Source organism: Plasmodium vinckei (genome assembly GCF_900681995.1).
Source record: "Plasmodium vinckei vinckei genome assembly, chromosome: PVVCY_06".
Lineage (NCBI taxonomy): Eukaryota > Apicomplexa > Aconoidasida > Haemosporida > Plasmodiidae > Plasmodium > Plasmodium vinckei.
In genome coordinates this window covers 771,469-794,672 of record NC_051298.1, presented here as the reverse complement: position 1 = coordinate 794,672, position 23,204 = coordinate 771,469, and the positions used below count along the sequence as shown (strand labels likewise).

The 23,204-nt window shown below is 22.8% G+C and overlaps 6 protein-coding genes across 6 annotated transcripts; 3 read left to right on the top strand and 3 right to left on the bottom strand.

Annotated features, from left to right (window-relative positions):
* Positions 1–243: 243 nt before the first annotated feature.
* PVVCY_0602220 (mitochondrial import inner membrane translocase subunit TIM14, putative) lies at positions 244–796 on the bottom strand (the record flags this gene model as incomplete). Its single annotated transcript, XM_008627360.1, has 2 exons — positions 244–299; positions 508–796. The coding sequence occupies 2 exons, from the start codon at positions 794–796 to the stop codon at positions 244–246; spliced, it is 345 nt and encodes a 114-aa protein (XP_008625582.1).
* Positions 797–1,591: 795 nt separating this feature from the next.
* PVVCY_0602210 (3-demethylubiquinone-9 3-methyltransferase, putative) lies at positions 1,592–2,768 on the bottom strand (the record flags this gene model as incomplete). Its single annotated transcript, XM_008627359.1, has 2 exons — positions 1,592–1,777; positions 1,872–2,768. 2 exons carry the CDS (start codon positions 2,766–2,768, stop codon positions 1,592–1,594), a joined length of 1,083 nt encoding a protein of 360 aa, XP_008625581.1.
* Positions 2,769–3,715: 947 nt separating this feature from the next.
* PVVCY_0602200 (type 2A phosphatase-associated protein 42, putative) lies at positions 3,716–4,939 on the top strand (the record flags this gene model as incomplete). The annotated part of the gene is made up of 1 exon (XM_008627358.2): positions 3,716–4,939. The coding sequence occupies one exon, from the start codon at positions 3,716–3,718 to the stop codon at positions 4,937–4,939; it is 1,224 nt and encodes a 407-aa protein (XP_008625580.2).
* A 3,352-nt stretch (positions 4,940–8,291) lies between these two features.
* On the top strand, positions 8,292–11,057 carry PVVCY_0602190 (conserved Plasmodium protein, unknown function; the record flags this gene model as incomplete). The annotated part of the gene is made up of 2 exons (XM_037634142.1): positions 8,292–9,474; positions 9,652–11,057. The coding sequence occupies 2 exons, from the start codon at positions 8,292–8,294 to the stop codon at positions 11,055–11,057; spliced, it is 2,589 nt and encodes an 862-aa protein (XP_037490286.1).
* A 1,214-nt stretch (positions 11,058–12,271) lies between these two features.
* On the bottom strand, positions 12,272–17,107 carry PVVCY_0602180 (Rab GTPase activator and protein kinase, putative; the record flags this gene model as incomplete). The annotated part of the gene is made up of 1 exon (XM_008627356.1): positions 12,272–17,107. The coding sequence occupies one exon, from the start codon at positions 17,105–17,107 to the stop codon at positions 12,272–12,274; it is 4,836 nt and encodes a 1,611-aa protein (XP_008625578.1).
* Positions 17,108–19,255: 2,148 nt separating this feature from the next.
* Positions 19,256–22,940, top strand: PVVCY_0602170 (RNA-binding protein, putative; the record flags this gene model as incomplete). Its single annotated transcript, XM_008627355.2, has 4 exons — positions 19,256–22,341; positions 22,434–22,531; positions 22,625–22,758; positions 22,890–22,940. 4 exons carry the CDS (start codon positions 19,256–19,258, stop codon positions 22,938–22,940), a joined length of 3,369 nt encoding a protein of 1,122 aa, XP_008625577.1.
* Between the last annotated feature and the right edge of the window lie 264 nt (positions 22,941–23,204).

Below are 23,204 nucleotides of genomic sequence, written 5' to 3'. Positions count from 1 at the left end.
CATAAAAATGGATAGTATACACTATAGCTAGCGTAACAACTTTTCAGACAAAGATATTACATTCCTTTTCTGTGTCTGTCATTTTTTTTGAACATTTTAAAAAAGTAAAATAATATATAATGTTAAAATATGGATATATCATAAGAATTTAAATTTGAAATGAAAACTCATCATTGTACATTTATTTTGTCATAAGGTTAGGAAAATTATTTAAAAAAAATAATAATGCGCGATATTTTTTCTCTACTTCAGCAAAATATCCTTTGCTTCATTTACCTTCGCTGCTATGTAAGTGGAGCCTGCACAGGGGAATCAAACAAAAATAAAAATGTAAATAAACACAAAACATTATGTAATTACAACAAAACATTATGTAAATACAACAAAACATTATGTAAATACAACAAAACATTATGTAAATACAACAAAACATTATGTAAATAAACACAAAACATTATCCAAATGTAGAAACGGCGTTGCCTCCATTTGTTGGCATTCTTTATGTACCTCCATTGTCTGGGTGATTTTTTAGCATCAGTTGTTTGTGGACTTCCCTAATTCGTTCTCTATTTGTTGTTGGATTTATATTTAATATTTTATATGCTTCCGATCTTGACATTGTTCTTTCAAATCCTTTCATGTCAGGTTTTAAAAATACATTACTTAAACTTGTGTTAAAACTTGAAGGGAAAAAAAAATTTTTGTTTATACCATTTTTTTGATTTTTCATATAATTCATTCCTTTCTTTGCTAATAAAACTCCACCACCAAACAATAAAATTGCAATCGGCCACATTTCCCACTTTATTTTTTGTATATTTTATTTATTTTATATTATATCATATCCAATTTTATATTATTTTTTTCACAAAAATGCAAACTTCATTCTCTCAATAGTGTATATATACATAATACAGCATATTGTATTATTTACATAAAATATATCAAATCCCTTTTTTTATATTTTCCAATATTTTACTCATTCATTTAATAATTATACTTTTCAATATTTTGGAAAATGTACATAAAATAAAATAAAAAAAAAAAAAAAAAAAAAAAAAAAAAAAAATAGCTAGATGGGTATAAAAAATACGTAACTCAAAAATGGTATGAACAAAATATAATTAAAACTTTGGAATTTATAAAAAAAAAAAAAGAAATTTTAATATTTTTATAAAAATTGTATAAATTATATCAATATAAATATATTATTATATATCCATTTTTTATATAACTTTATTAAGTTTGAATATTTTATTTTGGATAATATAGAGATGTTGTAATTTCCAATGAAGGAAACATTTTCTCCTTTTCTTACTTGTCTCATAATGTTATTAAAGTTAAAAAAAAAAAAAAATTTATAAAATTATTTATCATCCCCCTTCAGAGGTGTTGCAATAAATGATTTAGTATATACACAAAAAAATCAAACTAATAAAATAGTTAAATATATTTGTAAAGCTAACTTCATATTGTTTATGCATATATATTACATATTCACATATGCAGTAAAATAATACAAAAAAATATATGTAATTATATTACAATCCCGTTTTATAATATATACATGGATAGTGATAAAATATTTTCTTTATTCCTTGTTATTTTTATAAACAAAGGAAGACATATATAACAGGTTTAGTTTGCGGGTTTTAAAATAATTCCTTATCATTGGAATATACATAACATATTCTGTGTTTAAATTGTAAAGCTCAAATTGTTTACACACATTATTTAGTTCATTCTCCTCAATGAAGTAATCATAATTATGTGTTCCCTAAAAAAGGTTGTAAAAAAATAGGATAATATATGGTGTATAAAACAGTTAGTTTATACATATTATATGCATTGATAGTGATTCTTTTTTATACCTTCTTTATCATTCCTGTGACATATTCTGCTAAAACTATTGAGTATAAATAAGAAAGAATATTTTTATTTATTGTAGTAAGAACAACAAGTGACAATGGGTTGCATAGTTTACTTATGCATTTTATAAAATTTTCTTTTTTGTTGTTAGGTATATGTTCAATTACTTCCGATGAAATAATTATATCATATTTTTTTGTCTCATTATTTGAATCTACTAAATCAGATATATCACAATTTTTATAATTTAAATTTATATTTACAATAGTCTTATTAATTGTATAAATATTTTTTTCACTCTCTTGATTTGTGTCTGTACATACACCTGCTTGTTCAGGCTCATTTATGTTTGTTCTATTTTTCAAGTCATAACAAACATTATTATTGTTATTTTTTTTTCTTTCATTTATTCTCCTTTTTGACAACTCTATCAATTTACTCGACACATCAATACCTTCTATGTTTACATTTATTTGTTTTAATTTTGAATTATTGACATATTTCAATAAAAAATAAAATATATTATTTTGTATATATTCACATAAAATACCACCACCACACCCAACATCCAAAATGTTAATATTTATTTGTGACTTTTCTTTTTTTATTTTTTCATAAAATAAAAATTCATAATTTTTTAAAATAAAATCAAACCTACATTTATTATAATCATGTAAACTATATGTATCTTTTCCAACTATCTTGTTTAAAATATTCTGAACATTTTTAATATTACATTTATTTCCATATCCTTTTTCACCCCACCATTTTTCATTTAAATTATCGAAAAAATTTACTTCCTTTTCATCATATGTTTTATTACTATAAAATCGAAAACTTGACACACAACTTTTTTCAATCCCATAATATTTCTTACAATAAATAACCAGCCTATTCATAATCTTATATTTTTAATATAATTTTTTTGTTTGTTTCTATTTAATTGGGTTATGTAAAAGAGGTATATACCTTCATTCCTCACCAAACAAGTGTAAACCGTTCTAAGTTTGTATTTTTCTCTTTATACAGTATACATAGCAGTCAATGACTTTGTACCTTGTTTGAGTTATATTTAAAAAGATTTTCTTATATTTTTATGTTATATTTCTACCGATTAAATTATGCATTTTTTTAAAATTTATTTAGTTTTCTTTTAAGCCTACTTGTCTATACTATTTTACTCGAAATAATATTTTCCTATATTTTGAACATGCAAAATAAAACCATATTCTTTATATAAACTTACGACAGTACACATGCACGCATATAATTTTGACAAAAAAAAAAATTGTCATAAAAATTGTCAAAATAATTAATCTATATAAGATCGATAAAATATTTTCCAAAATAAAATATTATTAATGTTTTTAAAAAAATTGAAGGAGAAAAAAAAAAAGAAAGTTTACATTAAAAAGTGCATACCAAACAATACTACTATATATCCATATAAAATATTATATCATACGAAATATTTTAAAAAAATAAAATATATTTAATACATATCTTAATTATAAATCTTAGAAAATAAAATTACGTGGAGTTAGCCATATTTCTGGCTATGCAAACACACGTTTGGAAATTTATATGACTAATGAAATATTATTATTTATATAATCTAAAAAGCTAGTCATGCTCTACCTACAAAATTTTGAAAATTTGAAAAATAATTTATATATTTCATATGCTCTATATAATATATATATTTATGTATATGCATGTATTCATACTTTTGAGTAAGGGGATATTAAAAAATTTATAGAGATATGTAAAATTCCCCTCTAAAAAAAAATAATAAATAAACAAAAAATAAATATATACATTATTATATGTCAAAGAATTACAAGAAATGGAAATGAATGTTGTGAGCTCATTATTTGATGACTTGTATCTTTTGTTTGATGAATATATAGTTAATCATAGTAAACATATCCATGAATATAAATCTGTTTTTAAAAAAAAAGAATTGATTGAACTAGTAAAAAATTATGAGAATGGATTAGTACCAACTGAAAAGGATGTTAAAAATAAGGACGAAATTATTGACCATTTAATATATGCATTTAAACTAATTGGAAAATATATAAGTAGTAGTGATATTTTTTCAAAAAATGAAGAAGTAGATGATATTAATACAAAATATTTGAAATTTTTGTTAATACCTCATATATTAGGTTCTTTATGTTATGAAACAATTAATATAGATATACGATTAGATAGACTTAAAGATGCTAAATTATATTTCAATGAATTTATTACTATTGTTAATATATACAATATTGTACAAATAAATGAATATTTATATGATGATGATGATGAAAATTGTGATCGAGATATCTACAAAAGTAGTAATGGTCCACATAATGCAATGAATAGAAGAAACATCAAAATTAAAAGAGTTAAAGATGAAAAAAAATATCAACAAATATATAATGAACTAGTTAAAACAAATTTAAAAAAACGTCAAAATTCAAATTTTACTCTCCATGATGATGACGATGAAGAATATAGAGAAATGTATTTATCCATAATTAAATATAAATTAATCCAAACCTTAAATACAATCGATTTAATGGATACAGAAATCCTTGTTCTTGAAATGAGAAATAAAGAATTGAGTAAAAAAAATGATGAAAAAAAAAATTCTGAACATGGTCATAATTTTCCTTCATTGTCTAATGATAATAAACCCACAAATTACACTAAAAAACCAGTGATTTTTAAAATTAAAAAAAATATGCAAATTTCAGATATTACACAAATTCGTAACTATTACAAAGAATTAGTTTTTAAACCTTTTCATAATTTACCAACAATTTCGTTAGAAGAATGTGCACAAATCGAGTCACAATATGCATTAAAAGGTATTAACAATTCAGAAAATAAAAAAGGAAAAAATAAAAATGGAGGAAATAATGAACTCAGCGATACCGATAATGATAATGAAGATGATGATTATTATAAAAAATGCATGGAAGAAGAACTAGAGAAAGATAAAAATGATCGCGAATGGGATGATTGGAAATATATGCACCAAAAGGGAATAGGGAACAAAAATAGAAATATTATGTAACCTTTTTACAAAAAACAAAATAAATTTTTATTTTTTATGTTTGTCTAGCAATAATATACATTTTGCAATTTGTGAATATGAAGTAAAAATATACACCTTTTGAATATTCTACAATCATATCAAATAAAGAAATGTATTTGCCTTATAATAATGCACTTTAAAAGGAAACCCTTCAATGAAGTGTGAGGGGAAAAAAAAAATAATAGCTGTACTTACAGCTAATTTATATGTACATGTCAAAATTTATTCAATATGCGCATTATATAAACAATTTGAAGAGTAACTATTTTACTTATCCTATCAAACACTTTTTTACATTAAATGTAAATATAAATGATGTATAACATTTTTGTGAGAAACAGTTATATTCGTCGTTATTATTTTTTTCGTTTATATCTAGCCTTTTATAAAATTATGTACAGCTTTTTTTTTTGCATGAGATGTACATAATTTTATTGTCATTTTTTTACTATATATTCATATGTGTATTTAATAAATATACACATAAATATATGACATATATAATGTTAGTTATAATAATGATTTTCTATGTTTCATAAAAAATATATTTCACTGAAATTTTAAACTTCGAATGAACATTTTTTTTTAATTCATATATATTTTTTCTGCCACAATTGCTGCACGACTATAAAAAGAAGGAACCTACAATATTAGCAATAAATACCCCATTGGTATGGCTTAGCTATATAATACATATGACCATTCGAGATAGCGCATATAACATCGGTTGTTTTATAAAAATATAAAACAACTAAGGACAAAAAGACGTAATTTAAAAGAAAATATAATGGTAAATTAATAAATATAAAGAACAAAAATAAATAAACAAACATGAAGATTTAACAAATAATTAAAATAAAAAGTGAATACGTAAAAAATCAATTAAAAGCATCATCCCTTAACATATAGTGATTTATAATAGAAAACACTTATTTGTTTATTTCTTTTTATTTAAGATTATTATAATTTTTTTAATAAGCATATTTTTTATAAAAAATGTATGAAGGAAATTTTGTATGCTTTACCTCGCCCCTTTTCAGCATATATAAATTGTATATTTTGTGCATATATACGTTTTATAGCTATTTTTTTTTTTATCATTATATAATATTTTTTTTTATTAAGAATAAATGAATTAATTAAAATTTATGGCAAACTTTAGCTACATAATTGGAAGTCATTTCGTTGAGTTTGTTCTTATGTTTTAATTGTTAATATTATTCTTAGCGTTTTTTGTTAGCATTTTGTATTTTTATAATTATATTTTATGATTTATTTTTATTTATTCCATTTTATGTTCATATAAAGTGTATTATTTTGTATACATTTTTCATTTTTTTATATTTTTTGCATTTTTAAAGTTACAATTATTATTCCTTATGTCACGATATATTAATGATTACGTGAAATTAAGTTTTATAATAGGAATATTAGCACAAGAAAAAATCGATGGTTAGCTATTTCAAATATATAGTTATACATACACCTGCATATCATATGATATAATATATTGTGAGGCTAATATTAATGTGTGCATTATTCAAACTTAAATTATGCTTCATTATATTGTGCTTTTTTTATGAATATATTATTCGTAGTATTATATTTTTGGAATGAAATTCAAATATAAAATACACACATAATGCTAGTAATAATAAAATATAGCTTGTTGTAGCTATTTTATATTTGTTTATTTCCTTATTATTCAAAAATAATTTGCCTATCTTTACATTACCAGTACATAAAATAATGTGGTGTTTAGTTGTGGGCATAACTGTGTTTTAATATTATTTTTATATTGTTTTAAGAACTTTTGTATAAATTATAAGATCTGTATATATATTTTTTTTACTATACTATTTTAATTAAAAAAAAATACTTCAATAAGTATAATAAACAATAAATAAATGTCAGTGGTTATATCAAAAATAACATAACTTTGGAAACTTGGTGTTCACCTTTCAATACCTTATGACCAAATCTTTGACAAAATTTTAAGTTGACTATACTATTTTTATATTGCATGTTCATGTAATTATTTAACTTTTTTTTTTTTTTTAAATATTTACACACATATGTTAATAATTTTTTTATTTCAAATATGTTTATATATCTCGTCCTATTATTATCCTTGGTATTATTATCTTCAATAAACTCATAATTTTTTTTTATATTCAATGTTATGTTTTTATATTATTTTTATTTTATTTTAAAAATTAAAAAATTTGTTATAAGAAAATGTTGTAAAGACATATGGCATAATATAAGCATATCCCAATATTGAATATCATAAATCAAGAGAGGGGATATATATTATATTTATGTATATATGAAATTGTATTTTTTTTACTAAATATAATGCTATTATTTGTTCATTAATTTTTTTTTACTTAATTATATATTTAGCTATTTTTTTTTTACTACTCCTTTACGGGTTTATAATAAAGCTTCCCTTATGTTATATATCCCTATAGTAACTTATATTTATTTTTAAATTTACTGATTATATTCTTAAATTAATATTCAAATTTTTTAGAGATATACAACTGTATGCAAGTAAAACTTAGGATAGTAAAAAAAAAAAAAATACGTTTGGTTTTTTTTTCACATTATTTTTTTTTACCTTTTTTTAATTCATGATTGTGAATATGCATTTCTATACACCCCTTTCGAAAATAATTGGGCTTGCTAAAAAATAAATAAAAGGATTATTGATATGTACATAATATATGTGCATGTGTTTTAAAATATGCATATAACTCTTATCAAAAATATTAATGCAAATAAACTATCAATAAATACATAGTAATATATATACACATATTTAGACAACCAAAAATAAACATTATTTTGTTCATTTTTATCGTAAAAAAAAAATTATACATACATGTACATGTTCTATATAAATGTGCATAAACAATGGATAATATAATATAATGTTTTATTTTATTAATTTTCAATTTATTTTAAAATTCGTTTCACTTTATATTTATACTAATATATATTCATTTGTCTATCAATTTAGAAAAATAAAGAGAGTGGTAACGAAATAATAGACCCATGTACATACATACGCACATATTTTGTTCGGGTCTTAAATATGTATCTACATTTTTTCTGTAAATATTTTATCTTAGTCTTGTTTGGAAAGAATTAAATATATACATTGCATTCAGTTGGCTTTGTTATACATATGTACATGTACATATATGTATGATGCTCGTTTTGTATACTTGCTAGTGACGAAAAAATTGGACCTACCTTATAAATACCACATATCGTGGAATATTATATATTTGCAAATTTTAATGCATAATTAAATAAATATATAATGACGAAATCAAAACAAGTAAACATGACAGAAAACGATGATGAAATTATTGCAGATTCAGAAATGGGTGACATAGTAGATGATGCTATAAATGTAGCCAATATAGATCCAGTTACTAGCCAAAGTTTATTAATTTTAAATAAAAAAAAAAAAAAGTCAAAAAAAAAAAAACATTCTTTTGTTAATTTAAGGGAATGGACAACGAAAATTCAAAAAAAATATGAAAAAAAAACAAACAAAAATAATAAAATAAATACAGAAAATCAAAGTACAAATAGTAATGATAATATTTCGATATCCTCTTCTTCATCTAATTCTAAATCTAGTTTGAATCAAAATTTTTATTATCCTTCCGATGAGTCTAATTTTGATTCAGACATTGAATTACGGATTCGAAGACTTCTAAAATTAGAAACTTCGACCATCCCTAAAAAAAATAAAAAAAAGAAATCAGATGAAGCTATCAAAAATCAAATAGTAAACGCGTCAGGTGACCAACAAGAGTCTACCCTTGACGAAATAAATGTCAATAATGCTAATGCAGAAGAAAACAAATCTGATGAACTAGTTACAAATATTGAAACATCCAACAATTTAGACAATATTGATGATAATAATATTTTAAACGAAGATACAAATATGGAACTAGACAATGATATAAAATCGGATAACGACGATGTAAATGAAAATACTTCAGATGAAATACCAACTAAAAATAATGATCAAATATCTCCAAAAGAAAATACGCAATTAAATAAACAAAATGATATTGAAGAAAATGAATTTAACAGTAATGAAAAAGAAACAAAAACCGATTTTCCTGATTCAAATAATTCTGCACAAACTATAACATTACACGAAACTCACCAAACTGATAAATCTGAAAAGGAAGAAAATAGTGAAAATACTGAAAATGCAGAAATGAATAATAGAGAGTCTGAAAAATCGTTTGACGATTCATCAAATAAAATTAGTGATAATGTTGAAACACCTTCTGAAGTTAACACTAATCAAAATGGTAAGGAACAATCTGAAAGTCCTAAGCGGCATACCAAAAGCCCTTCTAATTCATCCATAAAAAATGATAAAGAAACGGACGAAAAGGAAAGGCATACAAATTCAAAAAATGAAAAACCCTCACCAGACCGGAATTACGATCGATCCCGAAATAGTATCAGCAAAGGTAATAAAAAATGGAAAAAATAAAAAAAGTGAAAAAAATAAAAAAAGTGAAAAAAATAAAAAAGCATAATTAAACTGTTAAGATGTGCCATAATGCACCATTTACATATGCACACAATTTTTCATCTCTCAAAATATTTCGAACTGCTTAACATTTAAAAATTTTTTTTTTATTCAGATTCTTCTGAACGAGATGGAGAAGAAAACAAAAATAACAACATCGAATCCAATTCCAGTAAAAAGGGAAGTAACAGTAATGATATTAAAAAGAGTTCACAAAATAATGATGAAAAAAATAAAGAGAAAGAAGAACCAATGTCATTGAGACAACGCATTTTAAGCTTTATTCCAGGAAAGCAATATTTAACAAAAGATAAGGATCAAGACTCCAAAAAAAATGAACATGGAAAAGAAGATAACAATAATAATTCACATAATACAGATCATAGTAATGATAAATCTAAAGGAATGAACAATCACCATACTCATACAAAAAGGCATAGCCAACATATTCATAGCTCACACAATCATGACAAAAAAAGAGAACGACCAAAAGATAAAGATGAAAAACAAGATAGCCATATCGATGGACACAAAGAAACAGATAATGAACGAGACAAAAAAAGGGCTAGAAACAGAGATATGGACCGAGATAGGAACCGAGAAATGGATAGAGACAGGGATAGGGATATTGATCGGGATAGAAACAGAGAATTCGATAGAGATCGAAATAGGGAAATGGATAGAGATAGACATAGGGAATATGATAGGGATAGGAATAGGGAAATGGATAGAGATAGGAATAGGGAAATGGATAGAGATAGAAACAGAGAAATGGATAGAGATAGGAATAGGGAAATGGATAGAGATAGGAATAGGGAAATGGATAGAGATAGAAACAGAGAAATGGATAGAGATAGGAATAGGGAAATGGATAGAGATAGGAATAGGGAAATGGATAGAGATAGAAACAGAGAAATGGATAGAGACAGGGATAGATATATGGACCGAGATAGAAACAGAGAATTTGATAGAGATAGGAATAGGGAGTTTGATAGAGATAGGAATAGGGAGTTTGATAGGGATAGAAACAGAGAATTCGATAGAGATAGAAACAGAGAATTCGATAGAGATAGGAATAGGGAATTTGATAGAGATAGGAATAGGGAGTTTGATAGGGATAGGAATAGAGAATTTGATAGAGATAGAAACAGAGAATTTGATAGAGATAGAAACAGAGAAATGGATAGAGATAGAAACAGAGAGATGGACAGAGATCGGAATAGAGGAATGGAAAATGATACAAATTATAAAAGAAAACATAGTGAAAGTGAATTAAATTTAGCACGAAAAAGATCTTTTTGTATTGAAAATGACAATAAGAACAGTAATAGTGTTGTGAGAAGAGTACATGAATATAGTTCTGCTGAACGCCCTGAAAAAGAAAGACATGTTTATAACTCATCAGATAATCAATCTCGAAAATATCACGCTCATACAAATAAAGCAGATGATAACGAGAATTGGGAAACAAAAATGTCAAAGTTGAAGGAGAAATTAATAAAAAAAAATATGAACAAATAATATTCTCCTTTTTTTTTGTTTTTTTTGACATCCTATATTTTGTCTCATTTTATGCATATATATATATTCCGTAATATCAATTTGCAAAACACCTACATACGTATATATGCATATACATATGGTGAGCAAAAAATATCAAATCATATTAGCATTAATATGCAAGAATTATTTTGGGACAATCAAAATATTTTATTATTTTTTTTTTATTTTTTATTATCCTTTTTTTTGTTTTTAAATTATTATATTTTTAACAAAATAAGATAGAATCAACAGAATAAACTGATTTGCAAAAATTGTATTTTTTTTTTTGAAATATATATGTATATACAATCTCATATTGGATAAGCAGGTCATTGCTTTTATATTCAAGTATGGGTACCTATATATTTAGCAGTTTTTAAACAATCAGGAAACTCCACATTTCGATTAAATTTTTTATTAGTATAATTAAAAAATGCAAGCATCCATAAGCATATATATGCTTACAAGCAACCCAAATGAAAGTTGCAAGAAGCTAGCTAATTTTTTTTATAATTGTGTGTGCAACCATATGCGTACATGTTTTTTTTTGTATTTATACTATTTGTGACGAAGAAAATATGAACGTTCAGAATTATTTACTCAATTTGTATATAAAATTTCTGAACATTACAAAAAAAAAAATATATTACATAACATATTTTAATTCTTATAGCTATAAAAATTAATCCATGTTTAATACTATAAATAATGATTTTAAAATATATATGATAAAAATAAAATCAGCTTATACTCAAAAATTTTTACCTTAACATTAATAATATTATGGCAAGCACAAAATTTATCAAAAGTGGAAAGACACAATGTATATACCTTTTTATTAGTAGACATTGATATTAATATAAATAAATAAAAAAATAATATAATTATACATATAAATAATCTGACTGTACATGTAAAAAATAAAACAATTTAGCTATATATTTATATGAAGAACGGTTTTACAAAGGTTGGCTAGTTTGAATGTTTATGGAATAAAAGGAAGAACAAATCAAAGTGAAATAATTATTTATAATATTTATGAATCATTGTATGTATGCACACACTAAAATATGTAATAATGGAAAATGGAAAATATATATAACAATGTGCATATTTATGTATTACATATAGTTGTATACATGCTTTCCCCTTGCATGGGTATACACAAATTTTCTTCTTTTTTAAAATTTGTTTTATGTAAAATAATTTGATGGTAAATTATTAATGGCATATTCAAATCCCCCACGTAATATAGTTACAAACATAATTTCTAAATTTAGAAAATTATGTATTATATCAAAATCGAAGATTGCATCACTAAATACAAGAATGATTGTTTTTAAATTAGACTTTAATTCATAATTATTCAAAGTGTGATCATCATAATAATCACTATCATATCCTTTTTCATCATCATTGACATAATTTTTATAAATGCCTTTTTTAAAGTTTGTAAAAAAAGCATTAACATGTACAGAATTTTTAAATCGCTTGGTCATAAAATTTTCGACAGGACGTGTATCGACAATTATATACTGATCAAGAGATGATTCATTGGATAAGTTTGTAATGTAAAAAAATGGAAACATTGGGAAACCAATTATTTTTATCATATCAATATTTTTTAATTTGATTTTGTTTTTTTTTTTAATACTTGTTATGCTGTAATATAAGCTCACTTTGTTGGAAATAGTATACTCGCTTTTATAGCACCCATTATTAACACTATGTATTTTTTTTGTTATTTCTTCGTTTTGTTTATAACATTTTAAATAACTACCTTTTTTTTCATATGAAACATATTCATTCAAATTTTTGTGTTTGTTTGCTCGGTAGCACATTAAAAAGTTTTCATAATATTTGCCTATTTTTGCCGATTTTGTTTTTTCACCACATTTTACCATATTATTACATTTTTTTTTATCAGAAATGTTTATAGCATTAACATTTTTCTCTTCTTTCATGTCACAATAAGACATATCATTCTTTTCATCCGATTTATTTTTTTTAGAATAACTATAATTACAATATTTACTACATCCTCTTTCCTTTTTAATAACTTTTTTGTATACCCCGAAAGTATGTCTATGTACGTAGTACTTGCTCCATTCTTGCTTGTTCATAAAATAGGATAGACAATTAATATGATTGTTATATTTACTATCATTTTTAATATTATAATTGTTGTTATTTATTTCTATGTTAGTGGAAAAGGGTGTTTGATGGTTTTGGGTGTGACTAGGGAATGTAGTAAACAATGTAGAACATGTTTTATATAAATGTTGAGACATACGTATAATATAATTTAAATTTATCAAATGGGATAAGGTAAAAATGTCTTGATATATTTTACTTTTAGATGATTTTAAGATATACTTTTTTAAATAACTTAATATACTTATTGATATAAATAACAAACAAGATCGTGGTTGTATTAGTATAAAATCTAAAAGTAAAAAAGAATTCTGTATATCAAAAAAGTTACAATATAATGATAATATCCATGATTTTATAATATTTGTAATATTTATATTATTTTTATAAAAAAATTTAGCTAGCTCAGGAATATAATAATTTAACAAAGTATTCAAAATATATATAAATTCAAATAAACTATATTTATTTGTATATATATCAAGTAAATAATTTTTTATTATCTTTTGAAGACACTTATAATTTAAATACAAATTATCATAATATAATACAGTTATTGGTACAACTAAATATTTTAAAAACCGGCTTGTCACTTTTAATTTATTTCTTAACAATAAGAGCATACCAAAGATTTTTCTTTGAAATTTTATACTCCCAATTAAATCATTTTCATGCTTCAATCTGTTTGAAAAAAAGAAATTTTTTTTTACAACAATCTTTTTTTTTTCATCTACACTCATATCAAGACAATTGTCTTTTCCTTCAACTTTAATATCACTTTTTAAAATAATATTACATGAATAATTATTGTTATATTTAGAATAAAGTAGTTTATATTTTGAAGGAATTCCAGTGATATATTGACAAAGCATTATGATTTGTGTTTTTAATTTTTGATTTTTTTCAAAAGACTTTTGTTTTAAAATTGTGTAATTATAATTAAGAAAAACTAAATAAATAATGTTTCTAATTATTGATGGAAATCCTGATTTAACTTCTCTAATTAATTTTATATTATTTGTAGATTCAAGTTTCAACATTTTTTGAAAATGTATATATAATCTATATTGGTGAATAAATATATAATTACGACTATATACACAAATATCATTATACTGATTTTTATATGAACAAAATATATTTTCATTATTTTTAATAAATATATATGCATCTTTAATTATTTCATAAAATGAATCTAAATATATTCCAACTGTTTTTATATTTATATTTTTAAAACGAAATTCTTCTTCTTTTATATCATTAGGTATGTTTAAAAAATTTGAAAATGCACTACTATCAGATTCGTATGTATAACTCTTATTTTTCTCTTTATCTATTTTTAAATTAGTTTGTTTCTCTACATTAATATTATTATTTTTGTTTCTTCTCCTTATTTGTGCTATACCACTATTTATGATATCCCACTTGGTGTGTCTAATTTGTTTTCTTTTTTTTTTTAATAAACTAAAACAAGTTACAGGGATTTCTCTTATATATTTAGTACAATCTTGATCAGTCTCCTTATTTTTTTGAAGTTTAAGCCATCGCAATTTATTTTTTTTTTCGACTACATCCGCTTTCCATTTATCTACATATTCATATTTGTTAAATAATTGGGCATACTTTTTTAATATATATTCTTTATACATTGAAAATAAAGAAACTTTAAAATATTTATCATTTTTTTTATAAAACATATATGGCAATTTTAAAATATTACAAGGGGTCTCAAAAAAATCGGCATTAGTTAATTCTTCTTCATAGTTATACTTATATAATAAATCAAACCAATAGAAAATATTCTTTTTATTGATATAATATTTATCTTTTAGTTTATTATTTTCATCTTTAGTACAATATATATAATATGACATAAGTGAATTATGATAATGTTTATAAGTAAGACCTTGTCTATTTTTATTACTTTTTATATTTTCATTATATCCTACTTCAAATTGAGAAATACTATTGAGGGATACCATTTCTCTTTCAAAAAAATAATAATGTGATAGCAAAGAGTTGGCATTAAAATCATTATATGTTAATAATAAACATTTATGTAAAAAATTAAAAAAATATATTTTTTCATTTTTCATACTAGGTAAAAATATTTGTTTTACATTTTGTTCTAATATATTTATACTAAAAAATTCGGTATATATATTTTCAATTACTTTTATACAACTTATATCAATATTATGTTTTAATAAATGTTTCATCATATTTTTAATTATTTTATACATTATATTTGATCGTTTTTTATTTTTATAAATATTTTGTCTTTCATATTCTACATTCAATCTACTTCCCCTTTTCATGACATTTTTTTTAGCATATCCATTTTCAAACAATCTGTAAATGTTGATATTTATCAAACTGATATTTTTTTTTCTTGATTTATTTTCTCTTATTTTACTATCTGAATAATAACCAATATATGTATAATATATTTTTATATATAATAAAAGTATAAAAATATTTTCAATCTTATTTATAGAATCAGTTTTTTTTAATAGACTGCTAACAAAAAATTTTAGCTGTCTGTGTTCGTCGTTTTTTTCTGACTTGGTCATGTTTTTTTCTGACCCGATCATATTTTTTTCTGACCCGGTCATATTTTTTTCGACCTTTTCGACTTTTTCACCCTTTTCGTCCACACATTGTTCTAATACATTTTTAACAATTTTAAATGATTCATATATTTTGTTAATTTTATTGTACTTTCTAATATACATTTCCTTTTCCTTATTTTGTTCAAAATGTGAGTCACCCCCTTGATTATTTATTTTTGTAGATCTGGTTTGTTCAGAATTTATAATTTCACTGACTTTTGAACAAAAAAAGTTAGAAAAAAAAATATCTATTATAAATTGTAAATCTATTAACCCATTAATAATTTGAATTATCACAATTCCGACACTAAATATGTCTATGTGCTTATATAAATTATAACTTATTTTTATTTTTTGATTTTCAAAAAGATTCAAAAAAATAAAAAACGGACCAAAATATAACATATCTTCACTAAAATTATAATATTTGAAATAATTTTTGATAAAAATAAATTTTTTTTTTTTTTTTTCGCTTTCTATTTTTTTATCATTAAAGCTAGCTAAAGGTGAGCCCAACATATTTCCTTCATCATTTTCTGATAAATCAGACAAGTTGTTACACCTTTGATTATTTTTCATATTGTTCAATTGATTTTCCATAGACATTATCTGATCGATAAATAACTTTTTATTAAAAAATTCTTTGTCTTTTTTTTCCGAATTATATTCATAATCGTCAAATAAATAAGACATACAATAATTGTGTAACTTTATTTTTCCTTTTGATGTTATTAAAATATTATGAGGTGTTATGTTTAAAAAATGTATATTCTTTGAATGTAAATATTCAACTGCTTTAAGTATTTCATAAATTATTTTTTTTAAAACCATATGATTTATTATTTTTGTTTGATCATCCGTTTTTTCATTCACATTCTCACACATTTTAGAGAGCTTTGTATTGCTTGTTTGGTTTTTAATTCTAAATATTTTCCTTAGACACTTAAAATGTGCTCTATTCTTTTTCTCCCCATTTAGTAGATCATATAAGGATAAGCTATAATATTCTGAAAAAATATAATAATCATTATTTTTTCTATTTATATTTATATATCGGCATATATTAGGATGGTGTAGTTTTTTTATTTTCTCAAACTTGCTTGCAATTAGGTTGTACTCATTTTGTTTTACACTATTTTTAACATTGCTTTCCCCATTTTGTATTATTTTATCTTCTTTTCCATACAAAGAATATTTTTGAACTCCTAAAAGAAATTCAGATGATTTACAACGGTCGAAAAATTTGTTCATATAATTATCCATGGGGATATTTTCTTTTTGGATTTGTTTAAGTGTATGTAAAATTATAACTCTATTTCATTATTGATATGTTAATGTTTTTCTTCTCCTACTTTTACATGCATAGGCAATAATTTTTTCATACTATTTTTTATGAAAAAAAGAAAAAGCTATACAAAGCTTCTATCTGCTCGTATGTGTGCCTACGAAGGCTAATATAAACAAGAGGATTATATTTACTTGCTTATTCGATTTATACTCCCTTTTTATTCGCTTTTTTTTTATGTTTATTTTAACTTTTTTTTTGTTCATAAAAATTTATAATTTTCCTTGCATAGTCATAATTTTTTTAAACACTCGAATTTCATATAGCTAGCTTTCCTTGAAAATTTTCATAAATTTCTAATTTTTTTTTTATATTATTTTTATTTACAAATTAAGTCATCATACCTAAATATATCAGTCAATTGGTATAATATATGCATTATCTTATATAATAAAAGCAAAAATTCGGTATGTATATAAAAAAATATATATGTGTAGGCATGTGTATTCGGAATGGTTCCTCGATTAATTTACACATAGCAAAACTATTATATATAACCTTAAAAAAATATACTTAAGCTATATTAATATGCAAAATATATAGTAATTCCCAACTGATATATAACACCCTTTAATTATACTATTCTAATGGCAAACCTATTCATATGCATAATCTATAAATCCCATGATTAAAAAAAAAGAAAAAGAAAAAGAAATATAATATACCGTTTGATAGAAATATATTTAATTCAAGGCATACCCTTTTTTACTCTATAAGTATAATATAAGTTTAGAAAGTTTTTGTTAATAGTTTAGACTAAAGAAAAGAAAACCATCATTTATACAATTTTTATGTGTCACATCAAACTTATATATTTAAATTTTTTTCAAAATTTCAAAATAATTTTCCATATAATTACAAAATATTTGTATCCATATAAAATATACACATATATGTGTTATTCCCCAATACATAAATTTTATCATATTCATTTTATTTTCTATAATGTTTCAACAGTAATTATATATTTATGAGCACGTGATTAGAAAGTGTGAGCAGTGAACTGCTGACACAGTAGTAGTTATACTTACTATAGCTTGTTTGCTCTCCTTAAAAAAAGAGAATGAAAAAGCATAGAAGTAAAACTAACAACATTTTCAAACATTAAAAGTGAAATATATAAACTACAACCATTTTATTGTCATTGCTTTATTATCGACATTTGTGTCAGGATATTATTTTGTTTTATATCTTTTAATTTATGTTTGTTATATCCAATTTTTATCCTTAAAAAATAAAAGCATCGAGTTTGTACCAATTTTATGTAATTAACTTATAGAAAATAAACTTACAAATATATTTAAAAAGGTTTATATATACATATTATAAAATATGATATACATTTTTGTATAATACATAATTATTCTTTTTAATTATATATACATATGTAATGAAAAAAAATATAATGTAATTTTTTTTCATACAAAATATGGCACTCGTTATATTCCATATATATTATTTTATTTTAGCAAATTAAAACCTTTCAATATATATTTTTATTTATTTTTAAAAATATATACTTAGTGAAAGTAAAAAATGTTATAAGCAATAAGAACTAGTGAAAATATTACACTATTTTATTTATATCTAATTGGATATAATAATTAATAGCATTTTTCACAATCTTATTTATATAATAATAATGTATACATTAATTTTATGATTACTCCTACTGATTGAAATGTAGTTATTCCCTTATTATTTTTTCTTTTTTTTTTTTCATTTTTTTTTCTTTTTATTTATTAATATTGAGTATAGTCTATTTATGAATTGAAATCCAAAAAAAAGAAAAAAAAACAAAAGGAGGGAAAACCAAAAAAGAATAGGAACTAGATTATACTCATAGAAATTTACTTATATAATGTATGTATAGTCATGTTTATATTTTATAAAAAAAAAAAAAAACACAGACACATTTGAAGAATATCAATAAAAAATACAATTTTTATAAAGCCGAAATGAATTTATTTAAAAAAAAAGAAAAAAATATAAACCAAAAAACAAGAATTGAAAAATAGAGAAAGAGAAAAAAATAAATAGTTCCAACATATTATAGTTAAACTAAAATGTGGTTTAAAAAATTTACAACAGAAAAAGAAACCGCTCCAACAAATAATGACAATGATCAAAATTTAGATCAAGAAGTTGATTACACAGATAAGGAAGATGTTGTAGTTGATGAAAAGGAAAATGAACAAGGTGACACCATTGATAATGGTGAAAATATTAATGATAGTAAACATGACAATGGTGAGGAGCAAGAAGATGAACAAGAACTTGATCAAAATGAAGTGAATGAAAAAATCCAAAGTATTATTAATGATCTTTCATCAGATGAAGAAGAAGGGGAAGTTGTTGAAGATGAAATTCCATATGAACGTGTTCAGGAAAAAAATGAAAAAAGTAAAGAAATTATTTTATTAAATTATTATTCAGAAATTTCAGAAAATAAATTAAATACATTATTAAATATTTTTGGTAATGTTAAAAATATTTATACAGATGATAATGAATGTACTCATATTATTTTTCATTCTATAAAAAGTGCAATTAATGCAAAAAAATATATCGATAATTTAAAAATAAAAAGTAGAAGAGTACAAGTTATTTATGGAAAACATACAGATGATTCATCTAATAAGTTAGGACAAAAAGGTGACATAAATGAAAATGATGAAATAAATAAAGCGGGTTATGATTATGCATATGATAAATTTTCAAAAGGTCCAGTAAAATTATATAAGAATAAAAATTTTTATTCTACTAATATTTCTGACCATGTTCAGAAAAATAATAAATATCCAGGTTACAAAAATTATATAAATGATAATCAAATTCATATAAAAAATATGTCTTACATTAGAGGAGATAATTTTACATCACCTGATAAAAATATTTTACTTCCTAACTCAAAAAATCATGCCCATATGAGTACTCATCGATCTAGAAATAATTATGATCAAAGTTCATATAATAATAATATAAATTCTGAACATGTTAATAATAAAGGAGATGCATATCCACCCCCTCCTCCTCCTCCTTCTTTCTTCTCATATAATGATAATAATGCAAACAATATGCAACATATAAATAATCCAAATTATAGTCTTTATAACTCTAGTAATCATAAAGTAAATACAAATTTCGATACATTTTCTACACATCCAATATATATAAATAATGAAAATGCATCAAACATATATGATAACGAATATGATGATAACTATATAAATAATATAAGATCAAATAAATATAAAACTGATTTAAAACCTAATAATAAATATGATTCTGTAGGGAAAGGATTATATAATAAAGTTGTACCACCACCTCCATACTTAAACAAAGATGATAAAAAAAAACTTTACAAAAATAATTTAAACTCACCAAATAAAAAATTTACACATATAGATCATTCAACTTATATTCAAAATTATTCGCATATAGACTTTGATACATTTAATAATGGTCATATAAATAATAATTTCTATCTAAAAAATAAAGATAATTATATCGATCATAATAATAGAAATAAAAAATATCCATGGAAAAACAATTTTAATGATAAAGATTTTAATGAATTCAAATTTGATGAGGATATACAAGAAGATTATCAATTTGATGAAGAAAATCCTTTTAATATAAATTCAGAAAATGTTATGATTGATAATCCAACTTGGCTAGTTAGAAAAAATACACCTGCTATAATATGGGATCAATCTGCATCTATAAAAGATAATCATATAAATTATGTTAATTCATTTATAATAGAAAAACTTCACAACAGATACTTACTCATAACGAATATCCCACCAGATCTCAATGAAAATAATAAATTAAAAAATTATGTTAATGAATTATTATCAGTTGACAATAAACAAGAAGCTTGTATAGAGGCTTCTATATTTACTGCAAGCCAAGATGATGAGCCAAATTTTTTCAAAAAAAATGACAAAGAAGAACCTACTTCGGGCGAGCCAAAGGAGGTCGCAGAACCACAAGATGTAACAGAAGCAGCAGAAACTGCAGAAGCAAAGCCCAAAAAAGGGAAAGCCACAAAAGGAAGACCAAAGCGAGGAAAGAAAGCTGCTGAAACTGAGGAAGTTGAAAAGGCTGATGAAACAAATGAAAACAATAAGATGTATGCACATCTAACATTCAAAACTATAAAAAATGCAGTAGATGCAAAAAAAGAATTAGAAGAAAAATCATTTAAAGTAACATTCTCATCACCAAATAAAGCTAATAATTGCCTATGGGTTGGGAATGTTATGAAAAATTATTATATGCGGACATATAGTATATTAAAAACAATGCTTAAAGAGTTTGGAGAAATAATTAATATAAAATTTGTAATTGAAAAAAATTGTTTATTTTTACAATATAAAGAAGTTGAATTTGCAATTAAAGCTAGAAATCATTTATATGGTATACAATTATCTAACAATATATTTTTAAATATCGATTTTTCCACTTTAGGAGAATGGGAAGGGAAACAAAAATCGAGTTTTGCAAAAAAAAAATTATTAGATTTATTATTATATGATAATAATTTTTTAGAATATAAATTGGAAAAAAAATATAGTGAAAAAAATATGAGTTTTTTTTGTGATTCAAGCATTATGAAAATATTGCAAAAAAATATGCCACAAACTAATTCTATTTCAGGAGATAGATATAAAATGTTTAAAAATAATTCATTGTTATATAATAAAAATAAATTCGATTCACTTTATAAAGACAAAATGGGAAAAAGAATTACAACTAATAGACTTTTAGATAAAAAAAATAATATAACATATAAAAAATCAATTTTAAATAATAAAACAAATAGTATATATGATAAAAATACAAAAAAAGATGCAAGAAAATTATATAAAAGAAAAATTGATGAATCAGAAAATAATAGTAATGAATATCGTGATCGTAAAAAAAAACGCAATATAAAAGATGATGATAATTCTAATAGTCTATATAAAAAAAAAAATAAAAATAATTCACAAACTGATGATACACAAAATCAAATCTTATTTAATTGTGATGACATTGATAATGTTCAAGAATCAAATGAAAATATTATTTCTTTTTATGTCAATCAAAAATATAAATGTGATTTCAATGTCAGTCTTTTCGAAGGGAATCCCAAACTATCCATGTAAGTTCACTTCTTTTGTTAAATATATATTTCCTAATTTTATATTAATTTCATTTTTAATTTCCATACTATCTTTATCTCTCTCTTTATAGCTACTCCAAACTTAATGTTGAAACTAAAAGTGATATCAAAAACTTAAAGCACATCCAGACAACATCCTCTGATCATGCAATATGGAAAATTCACCCTAGTAAGAAATTTTATATTTTTTTCACCGCCCCTCTTTTTAATACTACTGAAAAATGTTCCAAATATTACTTACACTTTTTTCAAACCTTTTTAGCTGAAACTCAAAAAAAGAAGTTTTATCATATTTGTGATCATTTTAATAAGAAAAAAAACATTCCAGTTGTTTTGACAAAAGAACGTATGATCTTTATTGTTCCGCCCAAGGATGAGTATTTAGCAGATCTCGGGGTAAGAAGAAAAAAAAAATATCAATATTACTACCTTGTCTTAGTCTTTTACATGCACAGGTGAAGTACCAAGTGTGATTATCAACTTGTTTGCCTACTCATTTTTAATTCTTGCTTTTTCAAATTATGCAGGTTGAAAACTTAGATGGAATGTACGCCTACGTCTTTGAGGCAAAAAAATAATAATAATAAAAATGTCATATTCATAAACATTTTATTACTATTTGTTAATTTTTATATTTACATTTATTCTCTTTTTTTTTTTTTTTTTTTTTTGATGTTTATAAATACTAATTTAAAAAAATGAAAATATACAAATAATAAATTATACATTCGTTACAAAAAAGATAGAAAAATACAAAAAAAAATTAAAAAAAAAAAAAAAAAAAAAAAGGATCAAACATAATAAGTAGTATCATTATTGACACTCTTAATAATATCGCTAGC